Genomic DNA, 17,978 nt, shown 5'->3' with positions numbered 1-17,978 from the left:
GTCATATTTCCCAGAATGCAATCATGGCAATTATTGAAAAAGAAAAAATTAAAAACATCGCATAGGAGATCATAGAGATAAAATTATGTAATAAGATGAGAAGTTTATCGAATAGGAATCGTATTTTTTCGAATAGAAATGGATGCTAGTATGTTTTCGAACAACAACTTTATTGCATATAAACCAAATAATTATCAAATAAAAAAAATATCGCATATGAATGACAAAAATGACTTGCAACCGATTGTTTTAAATATTAATGACATCGAATAGGAAATGCGTGTTTTCGAGAAAAAAAAAATATGTAAATTTTATGATATATGAATAATATTGTCACTTTTCCTGTAATTGGAAGAGCAATTTATCGAATACAAATTACAAATAATGTAATAGAAATAACAAGTAATCAAACAGTAATCACATTCTATAGAATAAGAATGTTTTAGAATAAGAATAATCTCATTCTCAAGGTTATGGTCCGAAAGCGATGAAGCCGAGACAGTCTACCGACAAATAAGTTAATTGTTACAGGGATTTCAACAATTTAAAATATTTAAAGTCAGCATTACTTACATGCCATGGTCGCTATATTGCTCTTTTCACAAATATAACCTATCATTGGAATCATTTTGGTCGATGTGTTTCATTCTAATTTTTAGGCTATAAATTTTGTTATTTTTATACTGAATTTGACTAGATGGGATGTTCCACCCACCTGATCAATATATATAGGGCTACTTTCTAGATTGCAGATTTTTAAGATTTTTGTTTTATGCCCTATTCGTTTTTTTGTAGTTATTTATGGATGCCATGGATTTTGGAAAGTATTGTCAAAAATAAAGTTGTCATGCTTGAAGATAACTAAAACCGTGCACTGTTCAAAATGTACATGTTTACACGGGGTGATACTGTATGTTTATTTCTATTATTCTTGAAAAGGGAAAAAAATTGAAACCGATATATAAATAAAGTGATACTGATAAATCCCGTAAAACAACTTCCCAGCTAAAAAAAATGTTCAAACTTTGAGGTGGGGTCAATATTCAACAGGGTCAATTTTCAACTTGTTGACGTCATCAGGTGTAAGAAAAAAAAATATATCAAGCTGTTGAAAAATGACCCCGGGTATAAATTCAACGACTTTTGGTCTCAATATTCAACGTTGAAAAACGACCCCGGTTCAATATTCAACGTTGAAAAATGACCCCCGGGTCAATTTTCAACTCGGGTCAATATTCAACGTTACACCGGCATGACCGGCAGTTTTCCACAGCTCTGCTTGTTTGTTTGTAAGGTGGTCATTTACACATTAATGATATAAATGAAAAGTTAAACAGATGAAACAACATTTTCAGTATTCTTGTATAATGTACATATCATAAAGAATAGAGAAATAAATTTCAGATATTTGCACTTGTAACACCATAAGAACATTTCATCTTGAAATATACATTGTGCTCTAATAAATGCTGTATGAATTATTCTTCTTACATTTCAGAATGTTTTCACACCTTAGTAGATTTAATCTTGGAGTTTCCCAGCATTGCAGAGAACAGCAGATTTATATTTGTTCCTGGCTCACAAGACCCGGGGCCATCAACAATTTTACCAAGGTAAGCACAGCAATTGATGAAGACTATTGTTAGAATATGAAGGATTGCTGGATATATTTCCTGTTAATTGTTTTATGCTCCAAGACACCCAGAGAAGTACATGTATAGATCTTCCTTAGTTAGAAAGATGCATAACTCTAAGAAAGACTAAATGCTTTCAATATTAATTTTAGATATTAAATTACATGTACATGTACATTTACCTTTTTATTTTATTATCTTATTTTATAAGTGGTTTAAAATGTATGTATGCTGCATAGCTGTGTATTTTATATAGTATTTCTTGCTTACAGACCTCCCATTCCTAACTCTGTAACAGAGGAGGTCAGGAGGAAGCTTCCTAATTCGACCTTCACCTCTAACCCCTGTCGTATACAGTACTGTACACAGGAAATTGTGATATTTAGAGAGGACATAGTGACCAAGATGTGTCGAAACTGTGTCAAGTTTCCAGCTGACAACGATGTTCCAACACATGTAAGTTAAAAGGAAACTACAGCTTACTCCACTTATATTGAACTCGCTTATTTTGAAATTCGGCTTATTTTGAAATAAAAATAAATCCCCAGTTTTTGACTCTCATATTCTTTGCATTAAAACAACAGTTATATTGAAATGGCTGGGTGCGTATCATTACCGCTACATTTTCAAAATTTTCATTACAGCTACATAGTAATTACCGCTACAAAAAACCTTACATTACCGCTACATAAAAAAGTATACATTACCGCTACACTGTGTACAGTACAACCTATAAATGCATGAGACCCGTTTCCCCTGCTCATCACGGGGAGGCTAATGTAGGACTTTGAGCAGGATGTTTTTTTTTAATTATTTAAATCAATTTGATTTCATAAAACGCAACAAAAAATTCAAATCAAGCTCTGTTCATATATAAAATTTTAAGTTTTGTCAAATGTTTTTTACACCATGCTAAAGCCTTGAAGGCCATTTGCTTGACATATTGTTGCTTTCTAAATTTATAACCATCGATAAGTAAGCCGGAGTAATTAAATTTCGACTGCAGAGTTATTTATATAAATATACTCATTCTGATAACATGTAGATAGTGAGTGAATTCTTTTGATTAGAACTCATATACCGATCCATACCTGGCTATATCGATATGTAGCGGCAATGATTTGTTTTGGGCCGATTTAATATGTAACGGTAATGAGTTGTTTTTGGCCGAAAAAATGTAGCGGTAATGATCGGTCGAAAATCTGAAAAAATGTAGCGGTAATGAGTTGAAATTTTTGGCAATGTAGCGGTAATGTTGACCTCCCGAAATGGCTATATTGAAATTTCGCTTATATTGAAGCCACTGATCAGTTCCCACAGGTGATAATGAGTTGTTTTCATACAGAAGTATTTAAGCTGAAGGGCAACATAGTAACCCCCACAGATCTAGAAAAAAATTAACTTTCAAATTAAATACATATATTGTTAATGGCTAATGATAAACCTAAATTTGAAATAGCTAAGAGATCAACCCAAGTACACTTAAGATGAACAGTTTGACATAGGTGATTTTTCTCCAAAATGTAAATAGATGTGATCGGGGAATAATAACTAAGTAGAAGATTGTCTTATCAATAAAAAAGAAAGAAACAATTTTATTTAAACTTTCAAGGACTTATATTCCATGTAGTCTGTACACTGTTATAGGTAAACGATGACAAAATTAATTTGATAGGGTTCTATATTTTAATATCGGGATTGAACTTTTAATAAAAAAAATGGCGGCTTCACAATTTCACTTATATTGAATTACGGATATATTGAAATAATTTGCATGGTCCCCTGAATTTCAATATATCCGGAGTAGTCTGTATGTCAAGTTCTAGCTGATTGTGATATTCCAACACATGTTGGCTATAACCTTTGAATGGTTGGTGCAAGGGCTTTCTTATTTCACATGCGTTTTCCTTATGACAAGCATTTTTTCAGGGTACCAGTTAAAATTTCGGGGTACCAGAAATTTTAACCTTTCAACCTTGACCTTGTATTTCACCATCTTTTTAAAAAAAAAATTAAATCTTGACCATAAATATGAATGATTGCCCCAACTCCTCTTATATTTCAATAATTTATTGCTTGTGAAAAGATCTTTCATTAGATCTTATATTTTTTTTATATCTTGACCTTGAACTGTGAGTTTCACTTGAACTTGAGAAACTTTAACCTTTGCCATGAGTTGTCATATGGGGGCATCAGTGTTTAACAAACACATCTTGTTTCTCATTATGTTCAGCATCTGTCCAACAATTTATTCTTTAGATATATCAGAAAACAATAATAGGGGTTCTGAAGGAGGGGGGTTGGGGCGTCTTTAAACTAGGAGTAGACAAACCCTTTTGTTTTATACGGCCACAAGCTTAAAGATGACTTAGAATTAAAAGGATTATTGCTTGAACATAAAAAAAATTACCCATGTCCTTCATGACCACTTAGTCTATCAATGTTTCTGCAATCCAAAAGTAATTTGTCTTTAAAACAAGAACTTATTCAATCATGAAAAAGTTGTTAAATGACACTCAGATGAGCTCTAAAGTCCATTGGCCTCTTCTCTATTAAGCTTTGACTTGTTTTACGAAGAGTTAAAAATAGTAATGTCAATCCAAAAACTTTTTTTCAGAGTTGATAAACCATTTTAATCCTGAGTCTTGCACACTATCCCCAACCTTTAATAATCAAAACCAAAATATTCTGTTTTGGATTTTCAAAACATTTTGATACACAATATCTTTATTTGGGACCATGCAGTTTTACAAAAACACCATTCTCCTCTTTTAACCTTGTAAAGTTTACATAGATTTTTATTAATTTTATCAAAGCATACTATTCATTTAAATTCTAATAAAATGAACAAAAATAGCTTAATGTACAAAAAAAGTTAAATACTTAAGGTCAAGGTATTGGAACAGATGAATTACATCCGTCAATTTCTTTTTTAGTAATGCATATATATCAGACTATATGGTGTCTAGTGTTCCAAAGATGAAACAAATTAATGGCACAATATAAATCATTAAGACATGAGTAATCAAACTGTTGTGAATGCAAGGATTTCAAAACATGAATCTTTTAAAATGAAATTAAAGAAAAAAAATTAATGTCAAGAGCAAGAGTTGGAATTTCAATTATAAACTGAGTATTGACTTTTAAAGATGCATGGAGCATATATTTAACTTACCTGTGTTATCTACTGTTCATAAAGATTTAAAATTTGGATTAAAAGTTTCAAGCATGAATATGACCTCAATATAAAAAAAAGACAAAACTTGAATGCACATATATTTACTGAGTTGTTTTTTTTTTTATTTGAAAGACTATTACACTTTTATTTACACAAAATGAAAACAATATATTTCTTTTCTACAGTTTGCCAAGACTCTGATAAGTCAGGGTCACTTATGCCCCCTGCCTCTCCATGTCTGCCCTGTTTACTGGCCATATGACAACGGACTTCGACTCTACCCTCTACCTGATCTTGTGGTGTGTGCTGATAAATTTGATCCCTTCCACACGACAGCAGCAGACTGCACAGTGATGAATCCTGTAAGTGAAAGTATATTATTTAAAAAATTAAAAATAAAAAGTCCATGTCCCATACATGAGCCATACAACTTAGACAAGCTCAATTTTGATCTCATTCTCACTTTTCTGCTACTGTTTAATCTCATAATTACGTAGGGTCATTTTTTCAAGGTTGACGAAAAACTATTCCTTTGTGGATGGTTGATTTCATGGTTGGAAAATGTTTAGTAGGAAAGCATATATAATTTCACATTTTGTGGTGGTCATAAATTCATATGTCTCTCCATACCCAGTCCAGTCCAATACGAAAATTCGTAATATTACGAAAAAACGTAAGATTACGAAAAAGCGTAATATTACAAATTATCGTAATATAAAACTTATATTACAATTTTTCATAATGTAGTTAAATTACGAATACGCGTAATATAGCAGATTGTAAGAGACTATATTACGAGTTTTCGTAATCCAAGACAAATTCAAGCATTCCAAGAAATTGAGTGGTGGGTAGCAAAGTATGACGTCAGTAATATATCAGATTCCACGGCTACTGATAGCACGCGGTCAGTTTGGTCAGTTACGCCTATCAGAAAGCATGGAAATTCAAGAAGAAAGTACCGCCAGCGATGGGTGAGTGGACAATTTCTTTTATTATTCTTTTATAGGAATTTTCCCAAGGATAAGACCAATTTTCCAGTAAATTTCAATATTCGCTTAAGCATGTCGCATTGGTCTATATCACCCGAACTCCCTACTTTTCTTGCGAAGTCTACCCTAAAAATCACACCCTCGTCTCATAATTCAACTGTTCGTGCAGTTCTTATTGAAATACACTGAATTCAAATCTCAGTAAGAATCGTACAAGTTATCCCCCGTGACATCTTGTATTAAGCGTCATACTTTGCCAACCCGCCACTCAGTTTCTTGCAATGCTTGAATTTGTCTTAGATTACGAAAACTCGTAATATAGTCTCCTACATCTGCTATATTACGCGTATTCGTAATTTAACTACATTACGAAAAATTGTAATATAAGTTTTATATTACGATAACTTGTAATATTACGCTTTCTCGTAATCTTACGTACCCAATGAAAATTAAACCCCCCACAAAAATTAGTAATTTCACAGTATTCATTCCCTTTGCCGATGTGAGACTGAGGTCAAAAGTCAGCCCATCTAGGGTTTCTGTCCTCAGAGTCAGGCCTTAATTAGGATTAGCAGGTAGGCAAGAATTTTCTCCATATTTGGATATGTTGATGGTTACTGAATTCTTTTTAAATGCTACTCCTTCAGATAATTAAACTTGGAACACAATTATATTACACAGTGGGACATATTAAAATTCAAGTGAATGATAATTATGTTATGATTAATTAAGATCAGAAAGTGGGTGAAATTTTCCCAAATTTTTCTTAAAATTCTGGTACACAAGTCTATTAAAATAAGATAATTCTAATGATCTGTGTCACTGTACCTGCTAAAAATATGTGAAAATCTTTCCAAATGATTTTCTTTTCTTGCACATTATATGAGACGTTAAATCCTATTGAATTATGTCAGATAACTCATGTGGAGGGAAAGGTTTATTCAGTTTATAGCATTTTTAGCTCCAAAGTGTTCTGTCCACATTTAAAAAAATATGACACCCCATCTGATGTTAACCTGCAAACAAAGCAAAAGTGTGTTAACATGAATTTGGAATTTTATTGTTAATTTAGGTATGTCCAGGTCATACTATATCTTTTTCATTGTGAGACCTTGGATTATCAAATCTTATGATAAATAATGCAGCTTTTGAGAAAAAGTGTGTCTTCACTGTAAAGTTCATTGTAAATTAGGGCATCAGGATCATTTTAGAATTTTATTCAATATATATCTGGATATTAATATTTTGCACATTGTAAGGCCAAGAATTCTTGAGCCTTGTCAGCTGTGGCCATTTTGACAAAAACTCTTATGACTAAGATAAAAATTTCATACTTCTGTAAGATTTTGTGTAATAGAGACATATTATTTTTTCGTAGATGTTATTTACAGTGCTGTTTAAATAATGAAAAAGTAAGAGTTTTTGTGATCTACTATAATGTAGATGCTTGTTGGCGAATGGTTTTTAGCTCACCTGAGCCGAAGGCTCAAGTGAGCTTTTCTGATCAAAATTTGTCCGTTGTCTGTCGTCGTCGTCGTCGGCGTTGTCGGCGTCGTCGGCGTAAACTTTTCACATTTTCATCTTCTTCTCAAGAACCACTGGGCCAATTTCAACCAAACTTGGCACAAAGTATCCTTGGGTGAAGGGGAATCAAATTTGTTCAAATGAAGGGCCACGCCCCCTTCCAAGGGGAGATAATTATGAATTTGTGAAAAATTTATGGCATTTTTAAAAAATCTGCTTCTCCAGAACCGCTGGGCCAGGAAAAATGAAACTCATGTGGAAGCATCCTCAGGTAATGTAGATTCAAGTTTGTTCAAATCATGACCCCCAGGGCAAGGGTGGGGCCAAAATGGCCGACCCAAGTTTTACATAGGAATATATAGGAAAAATCTTTAAAAATCTTCTTCTCCAGTACCACTGGGCCAGGAAAGATGAAACTCATGTGGAATCATCATCAGGTAGACTAAAGTGTGGATTCAAGTTTGTTCAAATCATGACCCCCGGGGCTAGGGTGGGGCCAAAATGGCCGACCCAAGTTTTACAGAGGAATTATATAGGAAAAATCTTTAAAAATCTTCTTCTCCAGAACCACTGGACCAGGAAAGATGAAACTCATGTGGAATCATCCTCAGGTAGTGTAGATTCAAGTTTGTTCAAATCATGACCCCCCGGGGCAAGGATGGGGCCAAAATGGCTGACCCAAGTTTTACATAGGAATATATAGGAAAAATCTTTAAAAATCTTCTTCTCAAGAACCACTGGGCCAGGAGAGGTGAAACTCATGTGGAATCATCCTCAGGTAGTGTAGATTCAAGTTTGTATAAATCATGACCCCTGGAACAAGGGTGGGGCCAAAATGGCCGACCCAAGTTTTACATAGGAATATATAGGAAAAATCTTTAAAAATCTTTTTCTCAAGAACCACTGGGCCAGGAGAGATGAAACTCATGTGGAATCATCCTCAGGTAGTGTAGATTCAAGTTTGTTCAAATCGTGACCCCCAGGGCTAGGGTGGGGCCAAAATGGCTGACCCAAGTTTTACATAGGGATATATAGGGAAACCTTTTAAAATCTTCTTTTCAAGTACTTCAAAGCTATGATTTGTGATATTTATATGGAATCATCCTCAGGTAGTGTAGATTCTAGTTTGTTCAAATGATTAATGCCTTGAGTGGGGGGGGGGGAGTAAATTCAAGCCTGATGTGCTCAGGTGAGCGCTGTGGCCCCTGGGCCTCTTGTTAATTTTTGTTTTAGTCGTAAGATTTTTTTTGTGAACAGGGCCACTGATGTTTTGGGGAGGGAGAGTAGAGTAGAGTAGGTTGGGACAGGGTAGGCTATGTGTTGGAACAAAAAATTAGAACATCATAACCTTATTAGAATTTTTATTGCCATACCCATAAAAATCATGTTTGGATCATTTCATGCACATTGTTAGACAAAGATTCATTAATTATACCCCCCGCAAATGAAGTTTGGGGGGTATATAGGAATCACCTTCTCCGTCTGTCCGTCTGTCTGTGCAATCATGTCCGGTCCATATCTTTCTTATGGAGGGCCACACAAAGATTGCCCATGACATAAGGGTGTGTCATGACCTTGACCCAAGGTCATTTGGGGAGGTTCAAGGTCACTGGAAGGAAAATGTCATAATTCATGTCCGGTCCATATCTTTCTTATTGGTAAACTTGGTAGGTTCTCATTTCACACAAAGATTGCCCATGACCCAAGGGTGTGTCATGACCTTGACCCAAGGTCATTTGGGGAATTTCAAGGTCACTGGAAGGAAAATTTCATAATTCATGTTTGATACATATCTCTCTTATGGAAAAACTGACTTCTGAAAAACCCAGCGGGGGGTATTTTGTCCCGTTTGGACAGTTCTAATTTATGTTTTATTTAGAAGTAATTACAGTGTAGAAATATAATGGACACATCATTTGGATTTTTTGCTTGCATACTGAAATAAATTTTCATAATGACTCGTGTGACTCTTTATCATGTTGTAATAACTTAAACATGTTAAATATTAACATAATTTTTAGCTCACCTCAATGAAGTTATGGGAGCTTATGTAATGCCCTTGGATTTGTGGTCGGTGTCCCAGGTTAAAGTTTTTGGTGTAATTTTCTTTTGAAGTACTAGTATTTCTATGCCCCATGGAAGATGATTCTAGTGTGTTTCATAACTATGAGTATTATGTTGACCAAACTCGCACAAAAGATACATCCAAGGATGCACACCTCCAGGCTAGCTTCTGATGCTGGATCTAATCTATATTTTTAGCTCACCTGAGCCGAAGGCTCAAGTGAGCTTTTCTGATCAAAATTTGTCCGTCGTCTGTCGTTGTCGTTGTCGTTGTTGGCGTTGTTGTCGTTGTCGTAAACTTTTCACATTTTCATCTTCTTCTCAAGAACCACTGGGCCAATTTCAACCAAACTTGGCACAAAGTATCCCTGGGTGAAGGGGATTCAAGATTGTTCACTTGAAGGGCCACGCCCTCTTCCAAGGGGAGATAATTATGAATTAGTGAAAAATTAATAGCATTTTTAAAAAATCTGCTTCTCAAGAACCACTGGGCCAGGAAAGATGAAACTCATGTGGAATCATCCTCAGGTAGTGTAGATTCAAGTTTGTTCAAATCATGACCCCCGGGGCTAGGGTGGGGCCAAAATGGCCGACCAAAGTTTTACATAGGAATATATAGGAAAATTCTTTAAAAATCTTCTTCTTAAGAACCACTGGGCCAGGAAAGATGAAACTCATGTGGAATCATCCTCAGGTAGTGTAGATTCAAGTTTGTTCAAATCATGACCCCCGGGGCTAGGGTGGGCCCTAAATTGCCGACCAAAGTTTTACATAGGAATATATAGGAAAAATCTTTAAAAATCTTCTTCTTAAGAACCACTATGCCAGGAAAAATGAAACTCATGAAGAATCATCCTCAGGTAGTGTAGATTCAAATTTGTTCAAATCATGACCCCTGGGGCTAGGGTAGGGCCAAAATGGCCGACCAAAGTTTTACATAGGAATATATAGGAAAAATCTTTTAAAAATCTTCTTCTCAAGAACCACTGGAATTGGAAAGATGAAACTCATGTGGAATCATCCTCAGGTAGTGTAGATTCAAGTTTGTTCAAATCATGACCCCCGGGGCTAGGGTGGGGCCAAAATGGCCAACCAAAGTTTTACATAGGAATATATAAGAAAAATCTTTTAAAAATCTTCTTCTTAAGAATCATTGAGAAAGGAAATATGAAAATAAATGAAATTATCCTCAGGTAGTGTAGATTCAAGTTTGTTCAAATCATGACCCCTGGGGCTAGGGTGGGGCCAAAATGGCTGACCAAAGTTTTACATAGGAATATATAGAAAAAAATTTTAAAAATCTTCTTCTCAAGAACCACTATGCCAGGAAAAATGAAACTCATGTGGAATCATCCTCAGGTAGTGTAGATTCAAGTTTGGTCAAATCATGACCCCCGGGGCTAGGGTGGGGCCAAAATGGCCAACCAAAGTTTTACATAGGAATATATAAGAAAAATCTTTTAAAAATCTTCTTCTTAAGAATCATTGAGAAAGGAAATATGAAACTTAAATGAAATTATCCTCAGGTAGTGTAGATTCAAGTTTGTTCAAATCATGACCCCTGGGGCTAGGGTGGGGCCAAAATGGCTGACCAAAGTTTTACATAGGAATGTGTAGAAAATTTTTTTAAAAAATCTTCTTCTCAAGAACCTTTGGGCCATGACGAAACTTATGTGGAATCATCCTCAGTTAGTGAAGATTCAAGCTTGTTCAAATCATGACCTCTGGGGCTAGTTTTGGGCCCAAAATGGCTGACCAAAGTTGTACACAAGGATATATGGGGAAACCTTTCAAAATCTTTTCAAGTACTTCAAAGCCATGATTAGTGATATTTTTCTATTTATATGGAATCATCCTCAGGTAGTGTAGATTGTACATTGTTCAAATCTTAACACCCAGGAGGGTTAAAATTCAAGCCCCCCCCCCCCCCCCCCCCAGTAAACTTTCAGTTTTGATCTGATATGTGCTCTTTCCTAGTAGATGTGCTCAGGTGAGCGATGTGGCCCTTGGGCCTCTTGTCCTGATATATGAACACATTCAAGTTTTTGGTGCAGGGCTCATTTCCTATATGGTACCAAATTTGCAAGGATGATACATTTAAAGATGCACACTTCCAGGCTTGCTTTGGGTGAAGGATCTGACTTACATTTTCTTGATTGCGTAAACAGGTAAAAGTTTGTGTGAGTAGGTTATCTAAAGTACCGTATAAGTGGAAATTTTAGCGAGACGCAAATTTAGCGATTTCTATCTAAAATCTGGTATTTTATTTTTAGCGAGAAATAATTTTGACGATTTAAAAGTGCTTACTAAAGAAGCTATTACAAATAATACGCAATTAATTTTTAGCGATATTCAGTTTTAGCGATGTCAGCACCCTCGCTAATAATGCCAAAATTAAATCCTTGCTAAAAATTCTACTTATATGGTATTGATAAGCCTTACATTGACCAAATATGCATGGATGATGCACACTTATGGACTTACTTCAGCTGCAAGATCAGACAAGACATTTTCCAGATGATGGACTAGGTTAAAGTTTGCAAAGAAACCATAAGGCCTATCTGAACCAAAATTGCATGGATGACGCATCAAGGGGTGAACACTATTAAACTTGCTACAGATGCTGGATTTGAATTACAATTTCTGGATGGGTGACTAGTTTAAAGTTTTTGTGTAAGTCTGATCCTAAGTAACTACAAGCCCTTTCTGTATCAGATCAAAATTGCATTAATGCTTCATCTTGGGATGTACACTTTTAGATTATTAGTTTAGTGTTGGACTTTGCCTTACTTGAAGACCACAAATGTTGAGGTGAGCTATGTATTAAATCACTGAACACGTCACCTGTTATTTTTTTTCTTCAAATTCCTGAAATCTGCATATGAATGCCTATAAGTGTAACACATTTAGATAAATCTTATTTGATATTTTTATTGTGTTAATTTCATAATGCTTGTTCAATATGATTCCATTCTGGAAAGGCACATTAAGTTTAAATGTAATAAAAAAAAAATGGCAATTTGAAGTAGCCACTCTGATTAAAATACAGTTCACTATTGTATCAGAAAGTGCTTTGTGCTATTTTAGAGATCTGTATTTCAATCAGATTGTGAAGTAGCTGTCTTAAAAAAAATCATTATTTTTAGAAGAATAAACACTATCATTTCACTTTTGACATTACTAAGGCAGTGCAAAAACTCCCATTTGCAAAAAAAAAATTATTCTCCAGGGAATATAAAACATTCTTTAGTCGGTATGACCAATAACTTTTCAAATTTGGAAACATAATTACTTTTCAAAGGGTTAAATAAAAAAAAGGGGTGAAACAGGAAGTGCTTGAAGCAAGACCAGTATGCATTTTAGGAAGTTGGTCTATGTGTTATAGGGTTAAAAAATGGAATATTTTTGAAATTTTTACCATAATTAACTAGCTTTTGAAAAAGTAGATAATAAAAAAGTACAGGAAATATGAGAGCATTATATTTATTAATTTTTTGCCCATATTATTTTCAAGCTAAAATAGAATCTCTTCAGTTTAAAATAAGTACACAAGCATTTAAAATTCTTCCATAAAATTTTTTTTTTTTGTCTGCTCATTTTATGTTGTATGATAGGGTACAACATTTATCTAATATTGATATATGCATATATTATTGTTATACCTTTAAAAATTTATTCCAATACAAAGTCTAACATTTCTAATGTTTGGCTGAGCGGGCATAAAAAAAATTGGATGTTGGAGCGCTGAGTGAGATGTTGTACTGGTCAGTGAGATGTTGGACCGCTTGTGTCACAGAATGGGCTCCCTTTTTCACTGAAAGTTGAGAAAATTAATTTGGACATGTTCCTCCAACTGTCTGTCTGTCTGTGAACAGCACTTACATTTTTGGACAATATCTCAAAATGCCTTGAAGCTTTTGCAATGAAATTTTATTACAATTCCTTCTGAACTAATGAAAAATCCTACTGATTTTGATGGTTTTAGGTTAAACGTCAAGATCAGACATTCATATGGTTAAAAGCTGAAAAGTCAAGGTTGACTTTTTTTCTTTCTCTATCTTCATTTCTTTTAGATCTTCTTCCATATCTCCTCTGAAAGGGGGACAAAATTCCCTTTGCTTGTTTCTATCTCCTTGCCCTCCCTTGAAATATCCTCATCTTGGTCTGATGCATAATATAACAATAGCTGATAATAATCTAAAAAGGAAAAAAAATCATTCAAACTCAGAATATGTTCCTTAATTGTTTATAAAGTTTTATATATAAATAAGATGTTGTGGGGTACAGGATCTTGGTATTTCTGCTCCAAGAAGTTCATCCTGAAAATGCGGATAAACTGCATCATCCTCAACCGATATAAATAGGAAGTCAGCGTTGAATTTTAATGCCCTAAAAAGACAGAACAACCACAAAATTTTGTTATACCTTTAAAGAATTGTTCCTCTACAAATCTATATGGAAAATAGTCGTACATTTCTAATGTTTTGCTGAGCGGGCATTAAAAAAAATCGATGTTGGACCGCTGAGTGAGGTTTTGGACCGCTTACGTCACGGAATGGGCGGAGCTTTATCTCATTTCCATTCGTATGTGTTGAAAAGTGACGGACCAGATGTTACATCGCGAAAGGCAGTACAAAATACATGTTTGTAAAAAAAAAATTAAAATAAAAGGTATAACAAAACATTAATTGACTGTGTTCTCGGAAAAATGCGTTTTGTCGACCCTCGAACCAAACTGTCTGCCTTCGACCTAACGGCCTCAAACAGACAGTTTAGTTCTTGGGTCCGACAAAACGCATGTTGCCCTCGACCTCAGTCAATAAATGTTTATTGTTAGATAGCGTATCCTTCTGATAAGTAGGACCAAAATTGAGATTCTCAAGAAATTGATATTGTATGTTGAGAAGAAAACTGTCATATGGGTAATAAATTGTCCTAGCTTTCTCAAGTATGTTTATATTGAAATTGTTAATTATAGGATCTTATGCATAAATGACAGTGATTTAAATTGCCTGGGAACAACTAGAATTATACGTATGACTCTCCACGCAATAAAATCAACTTCCTTAAAGGAAACAAATTTAAGGAACCAAGCAGGGGCGTAGTATCCTATATACCTTTACTATAGAAAATATAAAGGAAGGTTGGCCCCCCCACATTTCAGCAAAGGGTAGTGTTATAAGAAAATTAACCCCAAAAAGTTTGAATTGAAAGATATTTGGTATTGAAAAAAGTTAGCCACTACCCCTGCCAAGGGATTTTGTTTACAGTAAATTCTTAACTGATGTCATGTCCCAGAAGAATATCAGTTTAATAAAATTTGGACTTATTCAGAACCAGTTTGAAATCACTATTGGGGTATTCGTGTATTTTTTTCACCGCATCTGAATATGGAAGCAAAGGAAATAAAAACTGGATTAGATTCAAAGTATTTGATTTTTTCCTTATGCAAAGAAAAGCTAATTTGCTCGGGGACAACAATGCACTTTATCAATTAATAATGGCAAATGTTAACAAATTATATATTTTCGCCATCAGGTACATGTATCAATTAATAGAAATTAACAGAAGGATTGTCGCCATTATTTTATATGATTAATTAAAAGAAAAGGTTGCAAAATGATAAAACGCTGTCGGATATTAATCGTATTATACTATTTTAAAACACTTCAAATGAAGCGATGAATGTTTTAGTTAATTATTCCCCGATATTACCTAGCAATAAAGAAGGTGAATAAAAGGACTTAAAGAATTTTCATTCTTTCAATACTAATTACGTTGCCGTCAGAGTTTTAAAAATGGATCCGAGTTTTTTTGTGTGTTCCTTTTATCAGATGGCATCGCGTGTTGTCAACCCTGACCCGGAAAACGCCACTCTCCACGTGGGCATGCTATTGATTTCGACACGCCGTACGATGCATCCTTGACTGAATTCTATAAATGTGACTTTCAAAAAATTCTTCCAACGCTTTGGAATTGCCCAACCTTAAAAATGGTGATGTCGGTACAATTACAAGAAAACCTTGTTTGTTTTGTCAGTTGAATGAAAAACTTCGTTATGAAAAGTTATATGATTTTTAGAGGGAAATTTTAATTTCATTTTCATTGAAGAAAAATAAATTCATTGGAACTTTTGAGGAGATTTCTTTCAAGGAAAAGTTTGATGTAATGCTGAATATTTTGTAACCGGTGACAATATTTTTGAAGAAAAAAAATCTGTGAACATAATATACCCGATACTTGATATAAAATGTTAACAACGTCAGGGAGTATGCAGCAACCAACAAACTATTACTATAGACCTCGACTACTGAGCGACCCCAGACCAAACCTGCACACGGAATATTACTACCGTCACCCGACGAACTTTCCCAACCACCCCGTCCTACCCGATTTCGCTAGTCCCAGCGTGTCGTCTGTCAGTTGCCCGTGCAATCGTCCACCATTGCAGGACACTTTCCTCCATCAAATTTTGATGGGAAAGGGATATAAAAATGACTGTCTCTACGTGAACCGTCCCATGAAACCCGAGATTTACCACGACTATACCTGCTGTTACTCCTCCCGAAGTTCGTACTACCCCCAGTACTCCTACTCTAATCATTCGTAGCGAAGGTAAGACTGGTCACGTCCGATGCTGCTGCTGCTTGTTCATTTTGCGTTTTTCATCTCTTTATTCCAGTCAAAAAAAAACGTGTCTATAAACTGTACATACTTTTTCGTTGTCTGGTTTAAATACATTTATTGTAATATTTGTTAAAATCTAATAACTATAATGACCTTTGCGTAGTTATGATTGTTGAGGATATGTATTGTACAATCTAGTAACGCTTTATAGTCTAAGTTTTAAAATTTCGTTTACATTTAGAAAAAAAAAAGAATGAAAAATCGAACTTGAAAAAGTGTACAGTTATTAAAAGTATTACTTAAAGTATTCCCCGACCTAGAAAATACACAATTGTATTATTTATCTATTAAGACTATTATGCCCATACTCACGCATAAAACCTGTTTTAATTCGTCCCCATTCTTGATCTCTCTGTATGCAATTGTATAATTGTGATCATTTCAGTTCATGTATCGTTTGGTGTTCTTGTATACTATTTATTATGTTTTTAAAATATACAAAAATGACAGTCTTAATTTTGGTATTTATTCTTAAATACTTTTGTGGCATTTTTTTGTTTGTTTGGGGGCGGGTTGTATTTATGGCTATGGCAAAAAATATACTGAATTTTTGTGGGTTGTTAAATGCAAATGAATATACATGTAATTAGCTGGTTTAGAATTAAGACATTCAATATTTTATTGGCGTTTTGCAGGTCACAATTTTATATAAGTATGTTTAAGCGTTTAGTTACGGAATAAATGACACAAAGTCAGACATTTTTTTTTTAGTTTTTACGAATCACATGTTTGTGATTTTTTTTTTTTTTTGGTATTGGTAAAGACTCTATTTCCCAGTAAATGGCACTCTATTCACATTATTTTACTATGGAAAATTATCAGAGGAAGAAATATAAAATGAATTTTTTTTCAGCAGATTTAAGAAACAACTCTTAAAATGAATCCATGGGTTTGTTCTTGTAAATTGTAAGTTCTGTTTCTTTTTGCCGAAATTGGGGCAAAATTCGCCTTTTAAAGTTAAATTTTGCTGTGTTCGCTTAAAATCACGATTCCTCCCCACAGGTCATATTCTTTAAACCAGTGCCTATAGAATGTAATTTTATTCAACAATAAATCTGGTCAAAGTCCTTTTCTGTATCATTTATCTATTTGTGGTGGATGTCGCTAAATTTTAAGATGTTTAGTCTTATCAAAAATCGTTTGCGATATGATTAAATTTCATTAAAAGTTTGACCTTTACCATATTTTCATTAGATTTTATTGCACTTGTTTTATTGTTTAATTTCAGGGCTCTTTTCCTAAGACGGACTTCAGTTTCAAAGTGTACTTTCCGGCTTCTCGACAGATTGAGGACAGCAAGATTGGGGATTGATTTCTGTAACATTGTTGCTATTTATTTATTTAGAAATGAATGTATATAAAAAGATATGATTGTTTGAATAAATTGCTTATCAATATAACCAAATAAGAATGAAATGTGTTTATGAATGAATAGGGCCAGTAACTGCTTTATGTAGTAACAATTCCTTGCAAACACGAATGCTCATCAGGTTAACATGAAAAAGTTAAGTTTAGGAGCGTTCTTTTTCATTAAAGTAAATAGAAGAGTTCCTACACTTTAAAGTCTTTTTTGTTGCTAAACTGTCGTATTTATTTTCAAGCAATAAAAGCATTTCAAGGTCTTGCCCCATTGAAAACGTTTGATTTCTTGGAAAATCGCACTTAGTTTAAAAATTATTCGGCACGCAATTAAACTGATGGCAACCTGCAGTAGTTTGAATGTGCCAATTATTCAAGACTTTATGTACGTTTATTTTTTTCTCTCTCAATACTTTTAGAACTAAAACTACTTTTTCCACCCTTAAAAGTAATTTTATATAAGTTTGTATTTTGATAGGAAAGAATGAGTTGTAAATTACAGAATGTATCTTTTTAATTGAAACGTCGTGTTAGATAGTAATT

General features: G+C 34.1%; 1 protein-coding gene across 1 annotated transcript in view; it reads left to right on the top strand.

Annotated features, from left to right (window-relative positions):
- The window catches only part of LOC134236206 (DNA polymerase epsilon subunit 2-like), a 30,458-nt gene extending 12,852 nt beyond the window's left edge, over nt 1-17,606 (top strand). Inside the window, exons 12-15 of the mRNA XM_062718366.1 lie at nt 1,499-1,613; nt 1,907-2,090; nt 4,998-5,174; nt 17,305-17,606. Of these exons, the coding sequence (XP_062574350.1) occupies nt 1,499-1,613; nt 1,907-2,090; nt 4,998-5,174; nt 17,305-17,388 (560 nt within the window). The 3' untranslated portion in view covers nt 17,389-17,606. The remainder of the gene's footprint in view (nt 1-1,498; nt 1,614-1,906; nt 2,091-4,997; nt 5,175-17,304) is intronic.
- The last annotated feature ends 372 nt before the right edge of the window (nt 17,607-17,978 follow it).

This window comes from Saccostrea cucullata, unplaced genomic scaffold (assembly GCF_032062105.1).
Source record: "Saccostrea cucullata isolate Sc308-1 unplaced genomic scaffold, CSIRO_AGI_Scuc_v1 ctg172, whole genome shotgun sequence".
NCBI lineage: Eukaryota > Metazoa > Mollusca > Bivalvia > Ostreida > Ostreidae > Saccostrea > Saccostrea cuccullata.
Note: the sequence above shows the minus strand (reverse complement) of the source record. Positions and strands in the feature narration are given on the sequence as shown.